The sequence below is a fragment of the Jaculus jaculus genome, chromosome 12 (assembly GCF_020740685.1).
Source record: "Jaculus jaculus isolate mJacJac1 chromosome 12, mJacJac1.mat.Y.cur, whole genome shotgun sequence".
Lineage (NCBI taxonomy): Eukaryota > Metazoa > Chordata > Mammalia > Rodentia > Dipodidae > Jaculus > Jaculus jaculus.
Genome location: NC_059113.1, coordinates 19,153,603 through 19,174,170, shown reverse-complemented (window position 1 = coordinate 19,174,170; position 20,568 = coordinate 19,153,603). Strand labels below are relative to the sequence as shown.

General features: G+C 46.7%; 1 protein-coding gene across 4 annotated transcripts in view; it reads right to left on the bottom strand.

Annotated features, from left to right (window-relative positions):
* Positions 1-4,254: 4,254 nt before the first annotated feature.
* Positions 4,255-20,568, bottom strand: part of Extl3 (exostosin like glycosyltransferase 3) — a 126,694-nt gene continuing 110,380 nt past the window's right edge. For 3 of the 4 annotated variants that reach the window (XM_045130893.1, XM_045130894.1, XM_004671402.3), the window contains 4 exons: positions 19,445-19,572; positions 12,744-12,888; positions 9,229-9,357; positions 4,255-7,083 (listed from right to left, as the gene is read on the bottom strand). In XM_045130893.1, the coding sequence (XP_044986828.1) occupies positions 6,874-7,083; positions 9,229-9,357; positions 12,744-12,888; positions 19,445-19,572 (612 nt within the window). In that variant the 3' untranslated portion in view covers positions 4,255-6,873. The remainder of the gene's footprint in view (positions 7,084-9,228; positions 9,358-12,743; positions 12,889-19,444; positions 19,573-20,568) is intronic. The other variant, XM_045130895.1, reaches the window with a different exon arrangement.

Sequence of the window (20,568 nt, the reverse complement as noted above, 5' to 3'; positions counted from 1 at the left end):
ACAAGGCTGCACATGTGCACAAGACAGTGCAGGCATCTAGAGGTCCACTGCAGTGGCTGGAGGCCCTGGCGTGCCCATTCTCTCTCTCTCTCTCTCACCTCTTTGTTGCTCTCAAATAAATAAAAATAAACAAAAAAAATTAGAAGCAAGTATTTGCCATGAACATAGACGTGAAGTTTGTAAAATCTTAGCAACGTGAACCGAGCATTGCATCAAAAGGTAGTAAATTATAGTTGGGCGTGGTGACACACGCCTTTAATCCCAGCACTCAGAAGGCAGAGGCAGGAGGATCACCCACAGTTCGAGGCCACCCTGAGACTATATAGTGAATTCCAGGTCAGCCTGAGATAGAGTGAGACCCTACCTCGGAAAACCAAAAAAAAAAAAAAAGGTAGTACGTCATTAGCAAGTACAGTTCTATCCTCTGCACTGCATGGATATTATCTGGAGACCCACCAGCATGATTTACTGTAACAGCAGAATGAAAGAAAAGTACACTAGACTGATTTCAGAAGAAAGTCAGGAAGGACCTGACAAATGTGAGCAAAGGTGCTCAGCAAACAGGCATGTGGGGGAAGGGGACAGAAGGGAAAGGAAACCGCAACGCATCAAGGTAGGGTATAGATTTTATGACAAGACTTTTTACAAAGAAAAACCTTTAAAAATGTACCAAGCAAGCATGAGATTTAATAAATGAGTTTCACAAGACTGCAGAATACAAAGTGAATATACAAAAACAACTGTTTTGATTAAGCAATTCCACTCAGGACTAAAGTGAGATCCTACCTCAAAAAAAAAAAAAAAAAAAACCTAAAAACTTAGGAATAAACTTCCTTGTTTGAAACAGGGTTTCATTCTGTAGTTCAGGCTGACCTGGAATGCATTATCCTCCAGCCTCCACCTCCAGAATGCTGGGACTAAACGTGTGCATCAACACCTGGCAGAAAATAGACATAAACTTGAATACATGTACAACTAAGTGCTCTACACTAGAAGTCTCAAAACCTAGCTGATAGAGATCAGACATCTGAATGAGTGGAAAGATGTCTCATGCAGTATGATTGGCTTTGTCTTTAAGAACAGACTGGCAGACACGGGACCTGAACAGACACTGCTCCAAAGAAGACATATAAATGGCCAATAACCACATGAAGCAACATCAATGCCGCTAGTTATTAGAGAAATGCAATGAGACCCAGGGTGGAGTTCCACTGCGCATGTACCGAGAGTGCTGAAAATGGAATGTGAAACAGTGAGGCTGCTGTGCAAAGTTAAACATAGAATTACCCTTCACACAGCAATTCCATTCTTTGGAGTATCATAGGTAGATGCCCAAAAGAACCAAGTAGGGATTCAAATACAGTGTTCATAGCATTATTCACAATGCCCAAAAGGTGGAAGCAAGTACCCATCACTGGATAGATAAGCAGTGTGCCGCTATAGAAACAAGGAAGTGACCAGTCTAGTAGCCGGGCGTGGTGGTGCGTGCCTTTAATCCCAGCATTTAGGAGGCAGAGGTAGGGAGATCACTGTGAGTTCAAGGCCAGACTGAGACTACAGAATGAATTCCAGGTCAGCCTAGGCTAGAGTGAAGCCCTACCTAAAACAAACAAGCAATAAAAAAAAGCGTACAACTCATGTACTGAAACACAGGTGAGCCTTAAATACACCTCCATGGCTCTCTGTGACTGGCCAGAACTGATAAATGTCTAATCAGAGGGATAAGTTCTTAGAGGTTAGCAGAGTAGGAGTTACCACTTAATGGGAGAAACTGTCTGGAACAAAAAGCTCTGGAACTAGCTGGTGGTTATGGGTTCATTGAACTTGATAGGGCTGAATTATGTAATGATGGATAAAATGACATTTATGTTTATCAGTTAAAAATTTCAAATGCTATTTAAAAAACCCCAACAGGTTTGGTTTGGTTTTGTCTTTTCTAATTTTTTGAGACAGTGAATCCAGGCTATCCTGGAACTCACTATACCAGCCTGGTCCCAAACTTGTGATCCTCCTGCCTCACCCTTCCCCTTTCAAGTACTGGGATTAATGGCTTGCCTGGCTTCCAACAGTTGTTGTTTTTAATAAATTAACTTATCTAAAATTTATGGAGAAGTAAGAAGCAACTAGAATAGCTAAAGATAACCTGAAGATAAAAGGCAGAGGATTTACTCACATTACCTCAAGATTAACCAGAAAGCTAGGTTATCAAAACAGTGCGGTCCTAGCATGGGTCTGACTAATCAGTGTAACAGAAGATAGCTCAGAATCCAGTGATTACGTCTTCGTGAAGACCCAGTCTGTCCAGTGGAAGAAGGAAAATCCTTTTTACAAATGGTGCTAGAATTATTAGACAGCATTAGAACCATGATTATCACACACTACCCATACATATTAATTTGAGATCACCCTTACCTAAGTATAAAAGCTCATGTCAAAAAGCTTTGAGTAGCCAGGCATGGTGGTGCACGCCTTTAATCCCAGCACTCAGGAGAGGCAAAGGTAGGAGGATCGCCATGAGTTTGAGGCCACCCTGAGACTACATAGTAAATTCCAAATTCCAGGTCAGCCTGAGTTAGAGTGAGACCCTGCCTCAAAAAAAAAAAAAAAAAAAAAAAAAAAAAAATGAGTGAACAAACAGCAAGCTTTGAGTGGGACTGCAGAGTTGGCTAAGCACTTAATCTGCAAAGCCTAAGGACCCAGATTCTATTCTCCAGGACCCATGTAAGCCAGGTGCACAAGGTGGTACATGTGCCTGGAATTCGTTTACAGTGGCTAGAGGCCCTGGCATACCCATTCATTCTTACTTTCTCTCTCTCTCTCAAATAAATAAATAAAATATTTAAATAAAAAAAAGTCAGGTGTGGTGGCACAGGCCTTTAATCCCAGTACTCAGGAGGCAGAGCCAGGAGGATCACTGTGAATTCGAGGCTACCCTGAGACTGAATTCCAGGTCAGTCTGGAATAGACAGAGGCCCTACCTCTAAACAACAACAACAAAAAGCTTTGGGTGGAAAATAAGAGTCTCCTTGTTACTTGGGGTACATGTGGGTGGATCACAGAAAACACTACCAGAAAAGGTAACATCACAGGAAAAAAATCAGTGAATTTTTTTTTCTGCCAGAAGGTATAATACATGAAATCAATATGCAACCTACAAATTGGGTTTTGTTTTGTTTTGAGATAAGGTCTCATATATGCCAGAATGGCCTTAAACTTTTTTGTTGTTGTTGTTTTGTTTTGTTTTGTTTTTCAAGGTAGGGTCTCACTCATGGAGTCTCAGGGTGGCCTTGAACTCACGGAGATCCACCTACCTCTGCCTCCCGCGTGCTGGGATTAAAGGCATGCGCCACCACGCCCGGCTGGCCTTAAACTTTTGATCCCACTGTCTCCACATGCCCAGAACTGGGAATGAAGGCATGAGCTACCATGCCTGATTTATGAAGGATTAGTGATTGAACCCAGGGCTTTATGCATACTAGGCAATACAGCCCAGGCTGGCCTTGAACCTGCTGTCCTCCTACCTCAGCCTCACCTCCCCAAGTGCTGGATTGAAGGCTACAGCCCTAGTCTGGGAAAAATGTTGGTACACACCATGTAACTGACAATGGACCAATAATGTCCAGGGTAAAGAAATCCTAGAACTCAGAACTCAAGTGACATCCAAAGCAGCAGCAGAAATCCGGAGTGGCACAGCATGCCTGTAATCCCGGCTCCCGGACGGCGGGGGCAGGACTGGAAGTTTGAGACCAGCCTCAACTAGAGACCAAGACCTTATTTCAAGAAAATTAGAACAACAGGGAATGAATCATCACTCAGTCAAACTGACCGGACATGGGAGAACCTTCAATGCACATTACTGTGTGATTCTAACTCCATGACATTCTGGAAAAGATGAGACTATGGGGAGTGAAAGGGCAGTGGTGCCAGGGGCTGGGGCAAGAGGGCAAGGGACGGCTGAAGCACACGGGCTTTAGGCCGTGCAACTACTCTGCAGAAACTAAAGACACCTGTGCGTCTCTGGTCAGACTCCAGAAACGGACACCCGCGGAGACGTCGGGATCAGTGCACGTAGCAACCATACCCTCCCGTCAGGTCCCAGCCGCTCCGGGACCTGCATGCCACCCTCGGACTGACCTTGGGACACTTCCAGCTGGACCTGCAGTGACAGCCATTGAAATCGGGTAGGCAGCTGATCTCAGGTGAGTCTTCTGTGCCCATGGAGAGGGTTCACAAAAGACCTCCAAGCGGCTTCAGTTAAAAGTCTCCATTTATTTTTTTATTTATTATTATTTTTTTGTTTTTTACAAAATCCAACATAAGACCATTGTGCTCATGGCTGGAAAGGGGCAGGGGCAGAAGACAGATAGGGTGTGGTGTCAGAGCCTCCAAGCAGCCCCTTCTTCCAGCTGTATCCTCACCGAGGAACACCCTGGGGGGTTGTCGTGCCCTCAAAGGGAACACCTACCAATTGGGGAACAAAGCCTTCTGGGCACTGGAAGCTGAGGCCGGACAAGGGGATGACATGGGTGGCTCTATGTTGGGAGGCCCCACCGGTTGTGTCCTGTGGGGAGCAGCATCAAACCCTGGGCTCCCAGCCTGCCTCGCAGCAGGGCCAGTTCTCCCGGAAGCAGCACAACTCCCCTAACCCAAAGGGCCTCTTGTTACTGAGGAGTCCTTTAGAAAGTCACTGTCTTCCTGGCCTGCTGTTGGGGGTCCTTCAGTTAGTGTCCCCTCAGACCCGAGGACACTCTGACATCACAGTGTCCCTCCAACACATTTCAATAGTACTCATGAGTGGCCAAAACTGGAACCACAGATCTCACCCCACCAGCGGGGGGTCCCAGCCATCAGACTGCGACTTTCTCATCACTGGGTCAATGTACACTTCCTCATATTAAAAGAAACAAGACAGTGCTAGGGATGCGGCTCAGTAGTGCACCTGTCTAGCAGGCCCTGGCCCTGGGTTCCATCCACAGCACTGAAGGGGGGGAAAAAAAAGATAAAATAGCAGCCACGTATATACCGCAAAACACCACACTCTTTGGCTCCCCTGAGGGAAGAAGGCTACCACTACAGAAGAACCATCGGAGGTCAAGGAGAGGACAGTCGGAAAGTTGGGATAAAAGGAATCAGGACCCCTGTTCTGGGTGGCAAGAACCAAATCTAACACTCGCAGCAGCAGCCACAGATGGCAGTGGGCAGCTCTGCAGAGAAGCTGGTCCTGCTGGCGGGTGAGGAGTGCCCTTCAGCCGCCCAGCCCTCCAGTGCAGGGGAGCTACAGTAGTGACCCTTAAGAGAACCCAAGTGGCCTAGGCAGAGAGAACAAACCCCACGAAGCAGAAGCTCAGGACATCACGGTCTGGGGAAGACAAGCTGGCTTAAGGCATGTGCGTGACCAGGACAGACCTGAGTGCAGGGCAGCTGCAGGGAACCCGCGCAGCACCACTTCATGAAAGTGGCTCGAGGGCTCGAGGAAACAGCTCACGGGCTCGATCCCTGACAAACACCATCCTCAGCTCCCCTTCCGCCACCGTGACCACCGTGAGCTTAATTCACGTCCAGCCCAGGAAACAGAAATGCGAGTGGTAGAGAAGGGTGGTAAGGTGGGTCTGAGAGCCGGGCAAAGTCCCAGGCTGGACTCTCAGCATATAGGGTGCCAGCACACTCACGTCGGGCACCTGCAGCCAACCTAGCATTAGGGGCCCAAAGACCACCGGGAGTGGCATGGAGGTCCAGACAGAGGTGGGGGAGGTGAATTTCACCAAGGTATTCATCCCAAGGCAGGCGCCTTGCTATTAGTCCCCGGCCAGCCGGGTGGGGTCCTCACAGGACGCACGCTGGCTCTACGCCGCCGCGAGCTCGTCAGTCTGCGCGCCGTCAGCGCTGCTTGCCTCGTCCTGTTGTCTCCTCCGAAAGAGAGACCTCCAGGAGAGCTTGCTGCCCAGGGCCTGGCACAGGCATCACCAGGGAAGTGGCAGGGCAGGCCTCAGTCCTGCCTCATTGCTTGCATCCTTTTTCTCTCTCAAACACAGGAGAGAGTGGAAAGCCCGGGTAAGGCCTGGGACAAGCCTAGTTACCAGTACTGCAAGTCCACTGGCGCCAGCAGAAAGCCACTCAGGGGCTCCCCGTGGCACAGCGCTCAGTAGGAGAGATTTTGTTTAAACTGCTGACTGGCAACAGAACAGGGCAGGATACACCAGGAGATCTGGCCTTGCCCAAGCCCTCAAACCACGGCCAAGTCCATCCTCTTGTTTCTACGCCCACTACCCCTGGAGGATGGGAGTGACAGATGGCACACAGGTACAGCAAAGCCAGGACCCCTCTCCACCAGATACAAAGCATTAGGAACAGATTGGATCCTTCCCTCCCTTGGAGAGATTGGTAAAAACTTTCAACACGCCCCACGCCAAATATATATATATATATATATATACATATATATGTATATATGTACGTATGTGAGATTGTGCATATATATGTATGTATATATATGCACACATATAAATATACCTGCAATGGCAGATCTGAAACTTTCTCTTTAAATAATAGTAACAGTTGTTACAGAATTTAACAACCACAAACCAGCCATCCTGGGCTTAGGAACTAGTGAGTGACTCTCCCGAGCCGCACGCTCCTCAGTGTGCGCTATCAGTCAGTGTCCTGCGAAGCCCTGAGTCTCCTGACCAGGGTTCCAGGCCCAGTGTGGCCGACTTCAAGACAAAGGCAGCTATTCTCTTTCCACTCTTCCAGCTGCCTCTCCCAGCAGAGGGTCGGAGCCACCCACCCAGATGTCCCCAAGGTCCTTCAATGCTTGGGAATCTTGGGAGCCTTCCCCCTCACTCTACCCATCCTCTCCCCAAACCTGCAAAAGCCCTAAATGAACTTGAAGCACTTGGTCTTATCATGGGGCAGGCGGGTCTTGAAGAGCACAGAGTCCACCCTGAACTGCGTGTACAGGAGGGGCATGTAGCCGTACACCTTGACAAAAAAGTTGATACACTTGTGCCGCTCATGGAAGTGGGAGTCATCGTGTGACAGAGCCTGAGGGCACCCTGGGCATCGGAAAGTCCACCGCGATGTCACCTGGAGATGGGGAAGAGAGCGTTCCTGGTGAGAATCTCGGTACTGACAAACCTTGCAGCTTGACGTCTGACGCCACGTCCATGGCGAAGCACTGAACCAAGACTGCGTAAGCGTGGCCCAGCACTCCTCCCTCACCTTCGTGCCTAAGATAAGGGGCTTCTTCCAAGTCACCTATATTTGTCTCAGCAATTCTACTTCATTTTACCTGGGTTGTTTGGCAAGATGTTGGTACCAAGTTGTTCATTTCATCAATGACTAATAGCAAAATATTGTTAACCACCCAAAATAGAAACTACTGAAGTAATTATAAAATACTATACATCCATTACAAAGATAATTGTATTTTAAAACTTAAGAAAGTGGTTACAACCGAATTCTAATTAAGAAATGCCACACGTTTAGGAAGCCTGAAGGCTGCTGTAACGGTGGCACTACACACCACACAGCGGACAAACCACTCACATCCCCTCTAAGAGTGGCGGGGGGTGGGGGGGCGGGAGGGGCTGGAAGCCTGACAAACCAGCTGCACAGGACGAGGAGGCCCACAGAGGGATGGAGAACCAAGGTCAGCTGTTCATGCTCAGCTCGAAGTGCAGAATGGAAAGGCATCTCTGAGAATGTCTCACACAGGTGTGAACTGAGGATTTTTGCTACTCGTGTGCCCCACAAAGCCTGAAGATGCTGACACAGCTTAACCCAGTCTCAAATCACAGTGAGTCTGGCAAGGGAGTAGAAAAGCCACACCTCCCTGTGCAAATTCAGGCACTAGAAATCCTGGGGCGGGGGGGGGGGGGGGGGGAGAGGCACTCGCCTGCAAAGCCAAAGGACTCAGGCTCAATTGCCTAGGACCCACATAAGCCAGATGCACAAGGTGGCACATGCATCTGAAGTTCGTTTGCAGCGGCTGGAGGCCCTGGTACATCCATTCTCATCTCAAGTAAATAAAAATAAGTATTTTTTAACCTTTAAAAAAGCAAAGCCAGAACTGGTGGCACACACCTTTAATCCCAGTATTCCAGGGGCTGAGGTAGGAGGATTGTCACGACTTTAGGGCAATCCTGGGCTACACAGAATGAGTTCTAGATCAGCCTGGGCTACAGTGAGACTCTGCTTAAAAACAACAAAAAGATGGACTAAGGAACTGACCAGAGATTTCTCAAAAGGGAAAAACTATAAATGACCAATGAATATTTTCAAAAGTGTTTGACAGCCTTAGCCAACAGGAAAATGCAAATGAAAACTGCTTTGAGATTCCCTCTCACCCTAGTTAGAATGGCTGTTACCAAAAAAGTAACTTCTGGAGGGGATACGGAGGAAGAGGAAGGAGCCTGGAGTCACTGTTGGTGGAAGTGCTAATTGGTGCAGCCCCTCTGGAAAACAGCAAGGGGTGTGAATGGAAACTCCCCCAGAGCTGGTTGAACACTTGGTCCCCAGCAGGTGGTTCTGTTCGGGAAGGTTATGGAACCTTTAGGAGGCGGGGTCTTGTTGGAGGAAGTGGGTCAATGGCAGGGCCTGGAGATGTGGGAGGGGCCTCTGCTTCCTGACTCTGGGAATATGTGACACAGGCTTCCTGCTCTAGCCTGCCATGTCCTTCTTTTTAAGATTTTTTTTGGCACTTACATTTTTTGTGTCTGGCTTATTTGGGCATATTGGAAATTAAACCTGGGCCAGCAGGTTTTGCAAGCAAGCTCCTTAAACCTCTCAGCCATCTTCCCAGCCTCCTACCCATACCTTTCTCAGCATAACAAAACTTCCCTCTAGAAACTGTAAGCTGACAATTTACTTGGATATTTTGCAACAAAAACAAAGTGATACAAAATACCTGTGACATGATTATTAGTGACAGTATCAGCTGCCATACCTCCTGTTGGGAACTGCAGTGAGCTCCACAACTGAAAACACTTCCTGTGACCGATGGGTCAAGGGAGTGCTGTCCCACCAAGTCCCAACCCTCTGCCTCTACCCACAGAGCTGCGATGACAGACTCCATGATGTACAATCCTCTATCAATCCTACAGGGTGAGGTGGCCTTGCCCACTTAACAGATGCAGCTCTAAGGTGTGGCACAGTAATAGACCTCCGAATAGCAAAACAAGGGAATTGAGTTTACACGGGCACACCATTCCAGAGGTGGCAGGACCGTACCTTGATGGGGGGTTTCCGTGTGATGTGGGAGACAAGAAAGTTCATAGCGATGTCCTCACAGTTGATGTACTCATCCACCATATCTCGGATGGCCTGGGGCATCACGTAAGAATATAGGTAGGCATAATACTGTCAAAGAAAGAAAAAGAACCACATGCTGTTAGTGGCCACATACAATGGCTTTCAGCAAAAGCTATGCATGCTCTTGGAGCTGCTTGGAAACCAGTGGGCACAACAGCTGGGAGGCACTACTGGTACTCGGGAAGTCGGGTCCAGGCAATGCAGACCTCTTTCAATGAAGAATTTTCCCACTCCAATGGCCATCACCCTTCACAGAGTCTCCCTGCGGTCTTAGCAATGTTTATCAAACTGAGTCAGATGCTGGTTCAGCTGAACAATATTCATTTCTGATGTGGCAATAAAAAGCTGAGTGAGGAAAATAGCCTGGTTATCTTCACAGACTTCAGTATGTGGCACCCCAGCCCTCAGTGCCTCACTAATGCCTTGAATGTGAGCACCTTTCACCACTGCCCTGACTACCCCGTGCCTCAGCCACACGGTCCCTTGCCCTTGCCTGGACTCATTCAGTCTCCCATGGACTCTTCTGCCATCGTGTTCCTCCCCTACATGCTCAGCACGCCAGAGGGTCTATGTTAAAACACAACTGAATCTCACCTTTACTCCAAAAAATTCAAAATCTTAAAACATCACATGCCCTGGTAATCTCAGTGACAGGCGTGGGAGGAACGTGGATCACAAGTTCCAGGCCAGCCCAAGCAACACAGACCCCCATTTCATAACAAAAACAGAAAAATAAAGTGCCACAATACCCACAAAGTAGAGTGCTAAAGCAGGTTCCCATTTGATAACAAATGCTGATTGCTAAGTTTCCCGGAACTTCATGGCTTAGCGGTTAAGCGCTTGCCTATGAAGCCTAAGGACCCCAGTTCGAGGCTCGGTTCCCCAGATCCCACGTTAGCCAGATGCACAAGGGGGCACATGCATCTGGAGTTCGTTTGCAGTGGCTGGAGGCCCTGGCGCGCCCATTCTCTCTCTCTCCCTCTATCTGTCTTTCTATGTCTGTTGCTCTCAAATAAATAAATAAATAATGAACAAAAAAAAATTAAATGTAAGAATGTAATTACAGAGCTGGGGATATAGCTCAGAAGTCGAGTGTGTTGCATTTATAAAGTCCTAGATTTCAATCCTCGGCAGCACTAAAATAAACAAACTTTAATTAACTAACAACAACGGGATGCAGGGGCACACACTTACAATCTCAGCACTCTAGAGGAAGAAGCAGGCAGAACAGGATTACAGAGCAGCCTAGGGTCGTACTGCAAGATTTTTGTCTCAGAACTAAAACATTTTAAACATTAAAAATTGATCCATGGGCTGGAGGGATAGCTTAGAAGTTAAGGCACTTGCCAACAAAGACAAAGGACCCAGGGTTGATTCCCCAGGACCTAAGTAAGCCAGATGCCCAAGGTGGCACATGCATCTAGGGTTCGTTTGCAGTGGCTGGAAGCCCTGGTGCATCCATTCTCCCGCCCTCCCTCCTCCCCCACCGCTCTCTCCCACTCCCTCTCAAATAAATAAATAAAAATAAAACATATTTTAAAAATTGATTCAGGGGCTGGAGAGATGGCTTAGCGGTTAAGCGCTTGTTTGTGAAGCCTAAGGACCCTGGTTTGAGGCTCAATTCCCCAGGACCCACGTTAGCCAGATGTACAAGGGGGCACATGTGTCTGGAGTTTGTTTGCAGTGGCTAGAGGTCCTGATGCACCCATTCCCTCCCTCCCTCCCTCCCTCCCTCCCTCCCTCCCTCCCTCCCTCCCTCCCTCCCTCCCTCCCTCCCTCTCTCTCTCTCTCTCTCTCTCTCCCTCTTTCTCTCTGTGTCTGTCTCTCTCAAATAAAAATAAGACCAAAAAAAAAAAAAAAAAAAAAAACTGATTCAGGCTGGGTGTGGTGGCACATGACTTTAATCCCAGCACTTGGAAGGAGGATCACCGAGAGTTTGAGGCCACCCTGAGACTACATAGTGAATTCCAGGTCAGCCTGAACTAGATAGAGCAAGACCCAACCTCAAAAAACCAAACCAAACAAAAATTTGATTCAATAAATTACTTCACTAAGCTAATACTTTCCTGCTCTCCTGGGATTAGCTGTCTGCCGTCTGTGGTGAAGACCTACACAATAGCACACATACTGCATGTTTCTTCCTAACTCCATGATCAATAATTCATAGTGATAACCTGAAAAGCCATGAGAAGAATGTGCCAGAAGAGCTGGTAAATACTACACAACAGGGCAGATGTTACCCACAATATGATGCAATACTCCAAAGACACACAGGTGAGGTACGCAGTTAAACCAACTCCCGTATTTCATTTCTTGAAGTAGTACAATCTATGTGAGGCAATAATGAATGACAGAAACATTTTTGCACCACAGGAATTTGCTGACTCACTTATAGAACACCACTTTAGAAGTGGTGAACTTAAAAGATAAATTGCAGGGCTGGAGAGATGGCTTAGCGGTTAAGCGCTTGCCTGTGAAGCCTAAGGACCCCGGTTCAAGGCTCAGTTCCCCAGGTCCCACGTTAGCCAGATGCACAAGGGGGCGCACGCGTCTGGAGTTCGTTTGCAGAGGCTGGAAGCCCTGGCGCGCCCATTCTCTCTCTCTCCCTCTATTTGTCTTTCTCTCTGTGTCTGTCGCTCTCAAATAAATAAATAAAAAAATTAAAAAAAAAAGATAAATTGCAGTTTGGGGGGAGATGCATATGTTTGTGTGGGCATGTGAGCATGCATGGAGGGCAGAGGTTAACACTTATGTCCTTTACTGAGCAACATCTTTGATTTGAACGCAGACCTCACCAATTCAGCTCGTCTAGCAAGTATCCCCCAGGGATCCCCTATCCCTGCCTCTCCCACACTGCAATCACAGGTGGGCCCCAACACCCACCCAACATTTGCCTGGGTGCTTCAGGTCTGAACTTTGGTCCTCTCACTCGCAGTGACCATGTTGAGATAAAGGCCATGGCCTCCTACATGTCAGGCAGGTGCTCTCCTATACCCCAGCCCAAAATCTTTTAAGTGATTAATGGAATTGGAACATACTCTAAAATGTAAAATGCAACGCCTTCCCTTCAGTTTGCAAGAACAGTGTGTGCACGTATGCGCACACATCCAGCCCATCCTCATGCTTCCCACCCCAGTATTCTAGGCATGTTTTCTGCTAGCTTTGTTCGTTTATGAGACAGGGTCTTGCTATGTAACCTAGGCTGGTCCTGAACTTAGCATCCTTTGTCTCGGCGTTTAGAGCGCTGGGATTACAGGTGGGCCACGACACCTAGCTGTTCTAAGCACCTCACTCCATTTCTCAGAAAGAAAGACTAACTCCTCTTGAGCACAGAAGGGCCACATGAGAAACAGGAGGAGAGCCACATCTAATTCCCATGCACAGATCCAACCCTGACTGCGTGTGGGCCACCGCAGTCCGTAGCTTTTCCTTACCTTGTGAAAGAAGGCAGCACCTGTCAGCACCATGGACAGCTCACAGGAGTAGTTGGAGTTGTAGAGCCAGGACTGATGAGGGATGTCCCAGGCATGGTACCTGCCAGGGAAGCCCACAATGCGATCCCGCGCCTCTCTCCACACCCTTGAAAACATAAGTGCTTAAAATGAATGCTCGGGTGTGGCAGGCTCTGGATCATAAGCTTTCATTTTTTCCTCTTCATTTTTCTAAATCAATCACAAACCAAATTTGATTTTTTTTAAAAAATGTGTTGTTAGTAGTGCCCTGCTAATCATTCCACAAATTTCTGGCAGACAGCATCTTTCCAGCCCTGATGGAAAGAACACACTGAAGTAATGTAAGAATGGGACTTCAGAATACAGTGTGTATAACTATCTGCTTGGAAGCAGGAAAAGGGCATCACTTTCTATGTCTTTACCAAAACTTCAAAACGTCCGTTTTTACGACTATGCTGTGTTAGCTGGTAGGAGGGCCATGGACTTTCTATGCACCGCATACTCGCCCAGAGAGCACAGGAGACGGCGGTGTGCAAGGCGGGCTCTGGTCCTAACACAAGCTGAGCAGGGCCCAGGAGGGACCTCCACCATGAGAAGCGCACAGATGAGCGGTCTCACTAAACACAAGACAGAGAATTCAGTGTCTCGAGAGAAATTTTTCTATCACTTCCAAATGCACAAATGAAACGGCCCTCCGCTTCCTTCGATTAGAAACACTTTAGCTCCACAGAAGTCAGCAGGCTGCTGGAAGGGCCTCAAGCTGCCTGCGAACTTCCTTGCCACTTCAGGGGACATCAACCACCACCTCCCCCCCCCAACACAGAAGGTCTCATTTCAAAAACAGTTCCTCTTCTGGTGACAGCCACTACTCCAATCCAATAGATGACAAACCACAGCTTCTATCATAAAACATAGTCTTATATGTTGTCTTCTTTTCTTAGGTAACTTTTTTTGATTGTGACAAAATACCGTTTTACCTTTTTTAAAGACATATAGTTCACCACCATCTAGGTCCAGAACCTTTTTCATCCTCACAGCTGAAACTCCATCCCCTTAGAAAATAGGTCCCCAGCATTCTGTCTCTATGACTGACTTCGCAAGTTGCCTCATGAGCACTGAATCACATAACAGCTATCCTTCTGAACTTGCGCTTCTGAAAGTTATAAATGCTGCACAACAGGCAGAGAGAACAGACAACCTCAAGAGCAGAGCAGCAGGACATCACTGCCAGATGTGCATCCGGCAGGATTAACGTCTACAACACATAAAGAACCTAAAAAACTGAAGACGAAAGAGCAAATCATACAGCCAGTAAGCCAGCAAAAGAAATGCAAAGTCATATCAAATGAGACAGTACAACAGCAATAAGCACATGAAAAAGTAGGCAACATCCTTAGCCATTGGAGAACTGCAAATCAAAACTAGCTTGGGCAGGGCGTGGTGGCACACGCCTTTCGTCCCAGCACGAGAAAGCCAAACGTTAAGGCAGGAGTTTTCTTCAGCGGCTGTCTGCCTTCTTCAAGACGGGGCTCTCACTGAGGCTGGCTGGCCAGTGAGCCTCAGGGACCCACCTGTCTCCACCTCCCCAGAACTGGGATCAAAGGCATGTGCTAGCTACCTCGTCTGGCATTTTACATAGGTTCTGGGATCCAAACTCAGGTCCTTGTGCTTGTTGCAAGCACTTTACCCATTCAGTATCTCCACAAGCCCTAAGCTCATATTCTTCTTTAAATTTCAGTGATGGTAACATGATCTCTTACTACACTGCTTTCTGTGTAGACACGCCTTATATTCTCTTGCACATCTGCCTTTCTTGGCTACATAAAGTTTGCCAAGATGTACACTTCTGCCATATGGGCGAATTCTTACATTTATCCTTTTTGTGAACCTAGGTCTATTTCATTCTCAGATGAAATAAGTAAATTGGGGAGAATTATGAGAAGGTTTAAAGATCAAAGGATATTCACAAAAATGAGGTGTCTGGGTAGGAAAGGTTATGATGTAGAGCTAACCTAACAGTTCCTTTCAAGAGGCCAAGTCTAGAATCCTGAGTAAATGTTAAAAGGTTTCCCATATTTTCTCACCAACTGGTATCTGGTGAGAATTGGCATGGGAAAGGTCAAAAGGGGGCGCAGAACCCTCATCTTAATAAAGCTCAACCTCATCAAGGCAGCAATCTTTATGCAAATCATTCCTAGGAACTACAAGTGAATGGCAGTCTGGCCAACAATTCATGGTCCTTCCTCACGGTTCCCTTCACAGCTCCCCGTCCTGCAGCAGGCTCCAAAGCGTCCCATCAAAAGGACACTCCTCTTCTCCACCGTCACCACCACCTGCAGTGGCAAAGTCCACTCACTTCTGGAGATGTTTCTTTCATAAAAACAGGTAGAGCGCACCAGCTCTGTATTAGATGTACAAAGGAGCACACCCCAGCTTATCCGGACTTCCTTCTTTTCTCAAATCACAGCTAGCACCAGATTACTTCACTAATATTCTGCAAGGAGGCCAAAGAAGATGAGAGGAGGGAGAGAACAGATGCTCTGATTTGTCAGCACGGTAGCCATGGGTTCTTCACCAGAAATAAAACTGCTGCTATCCTCTGTCCTCAGAAACCCGAGGCAAAGGAAGCCCAAGCTGGCAGCTCCAGGAGGCACTCAAGTGAACAGAGAGAGGGAAGCGGAGAGAGGCTCTCTACCCTGGACCAGACCTGAAGTCAAACAGGACCTCCAAGGAAATCCCTGCCTGTGCTTCTCACAGTTAACTGCCTGCAATGAACAACTAGTATTTACCAATGTATTGTGGACTAATACTTTTTAAAAATACAATCATTATGTACTGTGCAGTTTCTTAAACATGACACTAAAATCACAAAGAAAAAAAACATAGATAAACTAGACTTCATCAAATTTTTTTTAAAAAACCTTATCCTTGAAGAGATATTATCGAGAAGGTAAAAAGACAAGGCTGGAGAGATTGCTCAGTGGTTAAGGCGCTTGCCTGCAAAGCCAAAGGACCCAGGTTTGATTCCCATAAGCCAGATGCACAAGTGGGCACACACATCTGGAGTTCATTTGCAGTGGCTGGAGGACTTGGCGCACCTCTCTCTACCTATTTCTGCATATCTCTCTCTCAAATAAATAAATAAAAATAGAATATTAAAAACGACAACCCCTTAAATGGGAGAAATTATTTGCAGCTCTTTTCTCTAATATATATCTAAAATAATGAACTCTTACAACACAATAATAAAAAGACAAATAATTTGAGCTGGGTGTGGTGGCGCACACCTTTAATCCCAGCACTTGGGAGGCAGAGGTAGGAAGATCACCATGAGTTTGAGGCCACCCTGAGACTACATAGTGAATTCCAGGCCAGCCTGAGCTAGGGTGAGACCCTACCTCAAAAAAATACATAAAAAAGACAAATAATCCAAACAAAAATGAGCAAAATATCTGAATAAACATGTCTCCAAAGAATATTTTTAAAAGAAGATGTTTTTACTTATTTTTTAAATTCTTTTTTTTTTTTTTTTTTGGTTTTTCAAGGTAGGGTCTCACTCTAGCCCAGGTTGACCTGGAATTCACTATGTAGTCTCAGGGTAGCCTCAAACTCACAACTATCCTCCTACCTCTGCCTCCTGAGTGCTGTGATTAAAGGTGTGTGCCACCATGCTCAAAAGATACTTTTAAATATTTTATTTTTATTTATTTCAGAGAGAGAGAAAGAGGAAGAGAGAGAGAGAATGTGTGCGCCAGGCCTCTAGCCACTGCAAATGAACTCCAGATGCATGCGCCACCTTGAGCATCTGGCTAACGTGGGTCCTGGGTAATCAAACCTGGGTCCTCTGGCTTTGCAGACAAGCACCTTAACTGCTAAGCCATCTCTCCGGCCCTCCAAAGAGAATTTTTTTTAAATGGTCTACTAGGGGGCTGGGAAGATGGCTCAGTGGTTGAAGGAATTTGCCTGCAAAACCTGATGGCATGGGTTCAATTCCCAAGCTACCTATACAAGTTAAATGCAAATAGTGGCACAAATGTCTGCTGGTGTGTTGTTGCTGGGTGTTTGGTTTTGCTTTTTCGAGTTCTCATTCTAGCCCAGGCTGACCTGGAATCCACTATATAGTCTCAGGGTGGCCTCAAACTCATAGCTATACTCCTACCTAGGCCTCCTGAGTGCTGGGATTAAAGGCGTGAGCCACCATGCCCAGCTTGGCGTCTGGTGTTGGTTTGCAGTAGCTAGAGGCCCTGGCATATCCATTCATACACACATGTGCAAATAAACAGTTCTGAAAAATGGGTCTACTGCCAGGCATGGCGCACGCCTTTAATCCCAGGACTTGGGAGGCAAAGGTAGGTGGATCACTGTGAGTTCGAAGCCACCCTGAGACTACACAGTGATTTCCAGGTCAGCCTGGACTAGAGACCCTATCTCAAAAAACCAAAACAAAAAACGGCCTACTAACCTATACACACGTGAAAAGATATGCAACATCTTACTTATCAGAGAAATACTGATCAAAACTATGAGCTGCACCAACTCCATATCCATTTAAGTTAGGAGGGCTACAAATTAAAAATAGAAAATACTAGTGTTGACAGGGATGTGGGTAAACTGGAATGCTCACACATGGCTAGTGTGAAATGTGAAATGGTACAGCCACTTTTGAAAACAGTCAGATAGGTCCTTAAAACATATAGTTATGGGCTGGAGAAATAGCTTAGCGGTTAAGCACTTGCCTGTGAAGCCTAAGGACCCCGGTTTGAGGCTCGATTCCCCAGGACCCATGTTAGCCAGATGCACAAGGGGACACACGCATCTGGAGTTCATTTGCAGTGGATGGAGGCCCTGTTGCAACCATTTTTTCTCTCTCTATCTGCCTCTTTGTCGCTCTCAAATAAATAAATATAAAATAAACAAAAAGAAAAATTAAAACCCACATATGACTGGACATAGCAATATAGCCAGGAAGTAGAAATGACCTAAATGTCCATCAGTGAAAGACTGTAGAAATAAAATATGGTATATCCATGCAAAAGGAAATGAAATGCTGGTACGTGACAGGACACACGAGCCTTGAGGTTAGGCAGAGCAAAAGAAGCCGTCACAAAAGGCCCCATTGTACAGCTTCATGTGTCGTTAATGTCTGGAAGGTACATCTGCACAGACACAAACTTAAGTGGTTGCCTAGGTTCTAGAAAGGTTGGAAGAAAATGGAGAGTGACTGCTAATGGACACAGGGCTTCTCTTAGTGATGAAGTTTTTCAAAATGGTTGGTGGTGATTACACTGAAGCCCATTGGATCTATACTTAAGTGAATGGTATGGTATATGAATTATGCCCAATACACATCACCAAAAACTAATTTCAAGATAAATGATCACACGCTTAGGTGTCACTGTAAATGCAAAATAGTTTATCAGAGGTTGTAAAAACTCACCCTCTGAGAATTTAATTACCTCACTGTGAACATGTAACAACCTAACCTGGACCCATAAATTGGTTATGGCCCACTCACTCCACCCCCTTGCCTACAACGTGGCCTCACCAGGCTGCCTAACTGCTCACAGAAACTCCAGCCTGAGGCTCGAGAGAGCTGCACAGCACAGCGGATGGGTGAGACTTCTGAGCCAGACAAGCTTCCATCTGAATCCCAGCTCTGTCTGCCATGGCGGCCTTGTTCTCTGAACTTCAACTTATCGAGGACATGGAGACAACTCCAGCTTTCATCTAGTTCTAGCTTTGTGACGCCTCATCTTGTTTGTTAAGGTGACTGGATTACGAAGACCCTAGCATAGTGAAGCACACATCTGGGCTGGATCTGTGAGGGGTCTGACCACATCAATTCACAGACTGATGAATTCATAGCATGACAGCATTGTTGGGAGGTGGTGACATCTATGAGGTGAGAAGTAGGTCACTAGGGGCATGCCCTTGAGAGTCATACCTGCCCTCCTGTAACGTGAGACTCTCCTCTGCCACACACTCCCGCCACCAGAGTACTGTGTCCAAGCACATGGAGCCAAGCAACTCTTGACTAAACCCTTAAAAACCGTAAGCCAAATAGCTAATTCTTCCCCGAAGAAGTTTCTGTCAAATATTTTGTCACAGTGAAAAGGGAACTAACCAGCTCAAGGGGGATTGGTGAGAGAGACCCACGTGCTCAGCTAGTCCCCAGCACCCAGTAAAGTGCAACAAGCATGGAGACCACCTCCTCCTGCACTACCTCCCCCCTCTGTCCCATTGGACCTGCTTCCCACCCTGTCTTACCCTAAATCTTTGGGGGCCAGTATTGTGGCACTGTCCCATTGCTCTAAAACACAGACAGGTAGGTGTTCCTTCTACCTGTCTGGAAGTTAGTTCCCATTCCTCCAACAACACGAACCCCTCATTTCCTTTACAGAACTGCCCTTACCACCCCTCTAAGCCCAGTTAAGGCACCCTATCTCCCTGGCCCCAGGGGCAGAGCCTGTGTGAGAGCAGAGGACAGGAAGTGGAGGCTGTCAGCACCACCTAGGAGCCCGGACATGCCTCCTCCTACATTTGAGCCCTTATGACCTTATGGAATTTCTCCATTACTATCAGCCAAAAAAACCTCAAAAACTTATTTGGCTGCCCAATGCGGGCTTGCACTGCTCCCTGCCACTCGCACACTGAAGCCCCTCGACTGAAAATCAGTTCCTCACCGAAACCCAAACATGATCTCATCGTGGCGGAGGTGAGCATCGTCGTCGATGGACAGGACGGCCTCTGTCTCAATCTCATTCCAGGGCAAGAATCGATTGTTCAAACTGTTCTTCTCAGTACGGACCACCTATAAGGACGACGGGAAAACAAGAAGTCAATGGCACATTAAAGAAGCCAATTCCCAAACTCCTGGTAGGTCAAAGAACGAGGCTGTTTACTGAATAACTGGATCTGGTATCTACCACTTGTAAGCCTCTCAAGAAGAGAGACTGCCTTGTAAGTCAAGAAAAGCACAGGAATTTCACATTTTAACCTTTTTTCAAGTTAGCTGAGTGTTATTTTACATATATGATAAGCACAGTTTAGGAGAGTGAAAAAAAAAGGAACTTTCCCAGGAGAACACAAGGGGGCAGGGCAGAACTAAGATTCCAGCCCCAGCTCCAGAATCTGCCCAACTTGCTCATAACTTTTAAAACTAAACTCAGAAATCTCAAATCTATGTTATTTCTGAACCCCCACTTAAGGCCTTTTGATATAAACCTTAGGAAGAAAAAAAATTTAAAACCTAGCCATGTTTATACAAACCTGCTTTTTCAAGGTGTCTCTGCCCAATGCAAAGAACTATGTCCTCAAGTGATCCCAACTCAAAGAATTTATCTGAAGTGCAGTATTCTCTTCCCAAAACAAAGGTTAGTGCCTCAAGCAACAGGAGAAAACATTTAACTAAAAATTGTATTTATCTCAGATGAGCACAGTTTACCAGTTCACCTCATCAGTCACAATGACAGCCACAGCAGGCACGCTAATGGCTCATTTACGTGGACACTATCTTTAGCTATTAATACAAGTAGTGAGGCAAGATCATTTTATTCTCAGAAGACAAGACTCTCAGGGGAAATCACCCTTTCAGAAAGCCAGGAGGGTCATCTACCTTTCATCCAGACCCTGTGACTCGTGCTGAGGACAGCCTCACCCGGCACGAGGCATCACTGGGTCCCTGCTGTTCCAGATGTCTACCATGGCTCGAAGGCATCCCAGCTTAAAATATTTTTCCTTCCAGCCTTCTACCAAAATGAGTCTTCCTCTGGAAACCCAGCTCAGATGCCTACTGTAATATACCCTG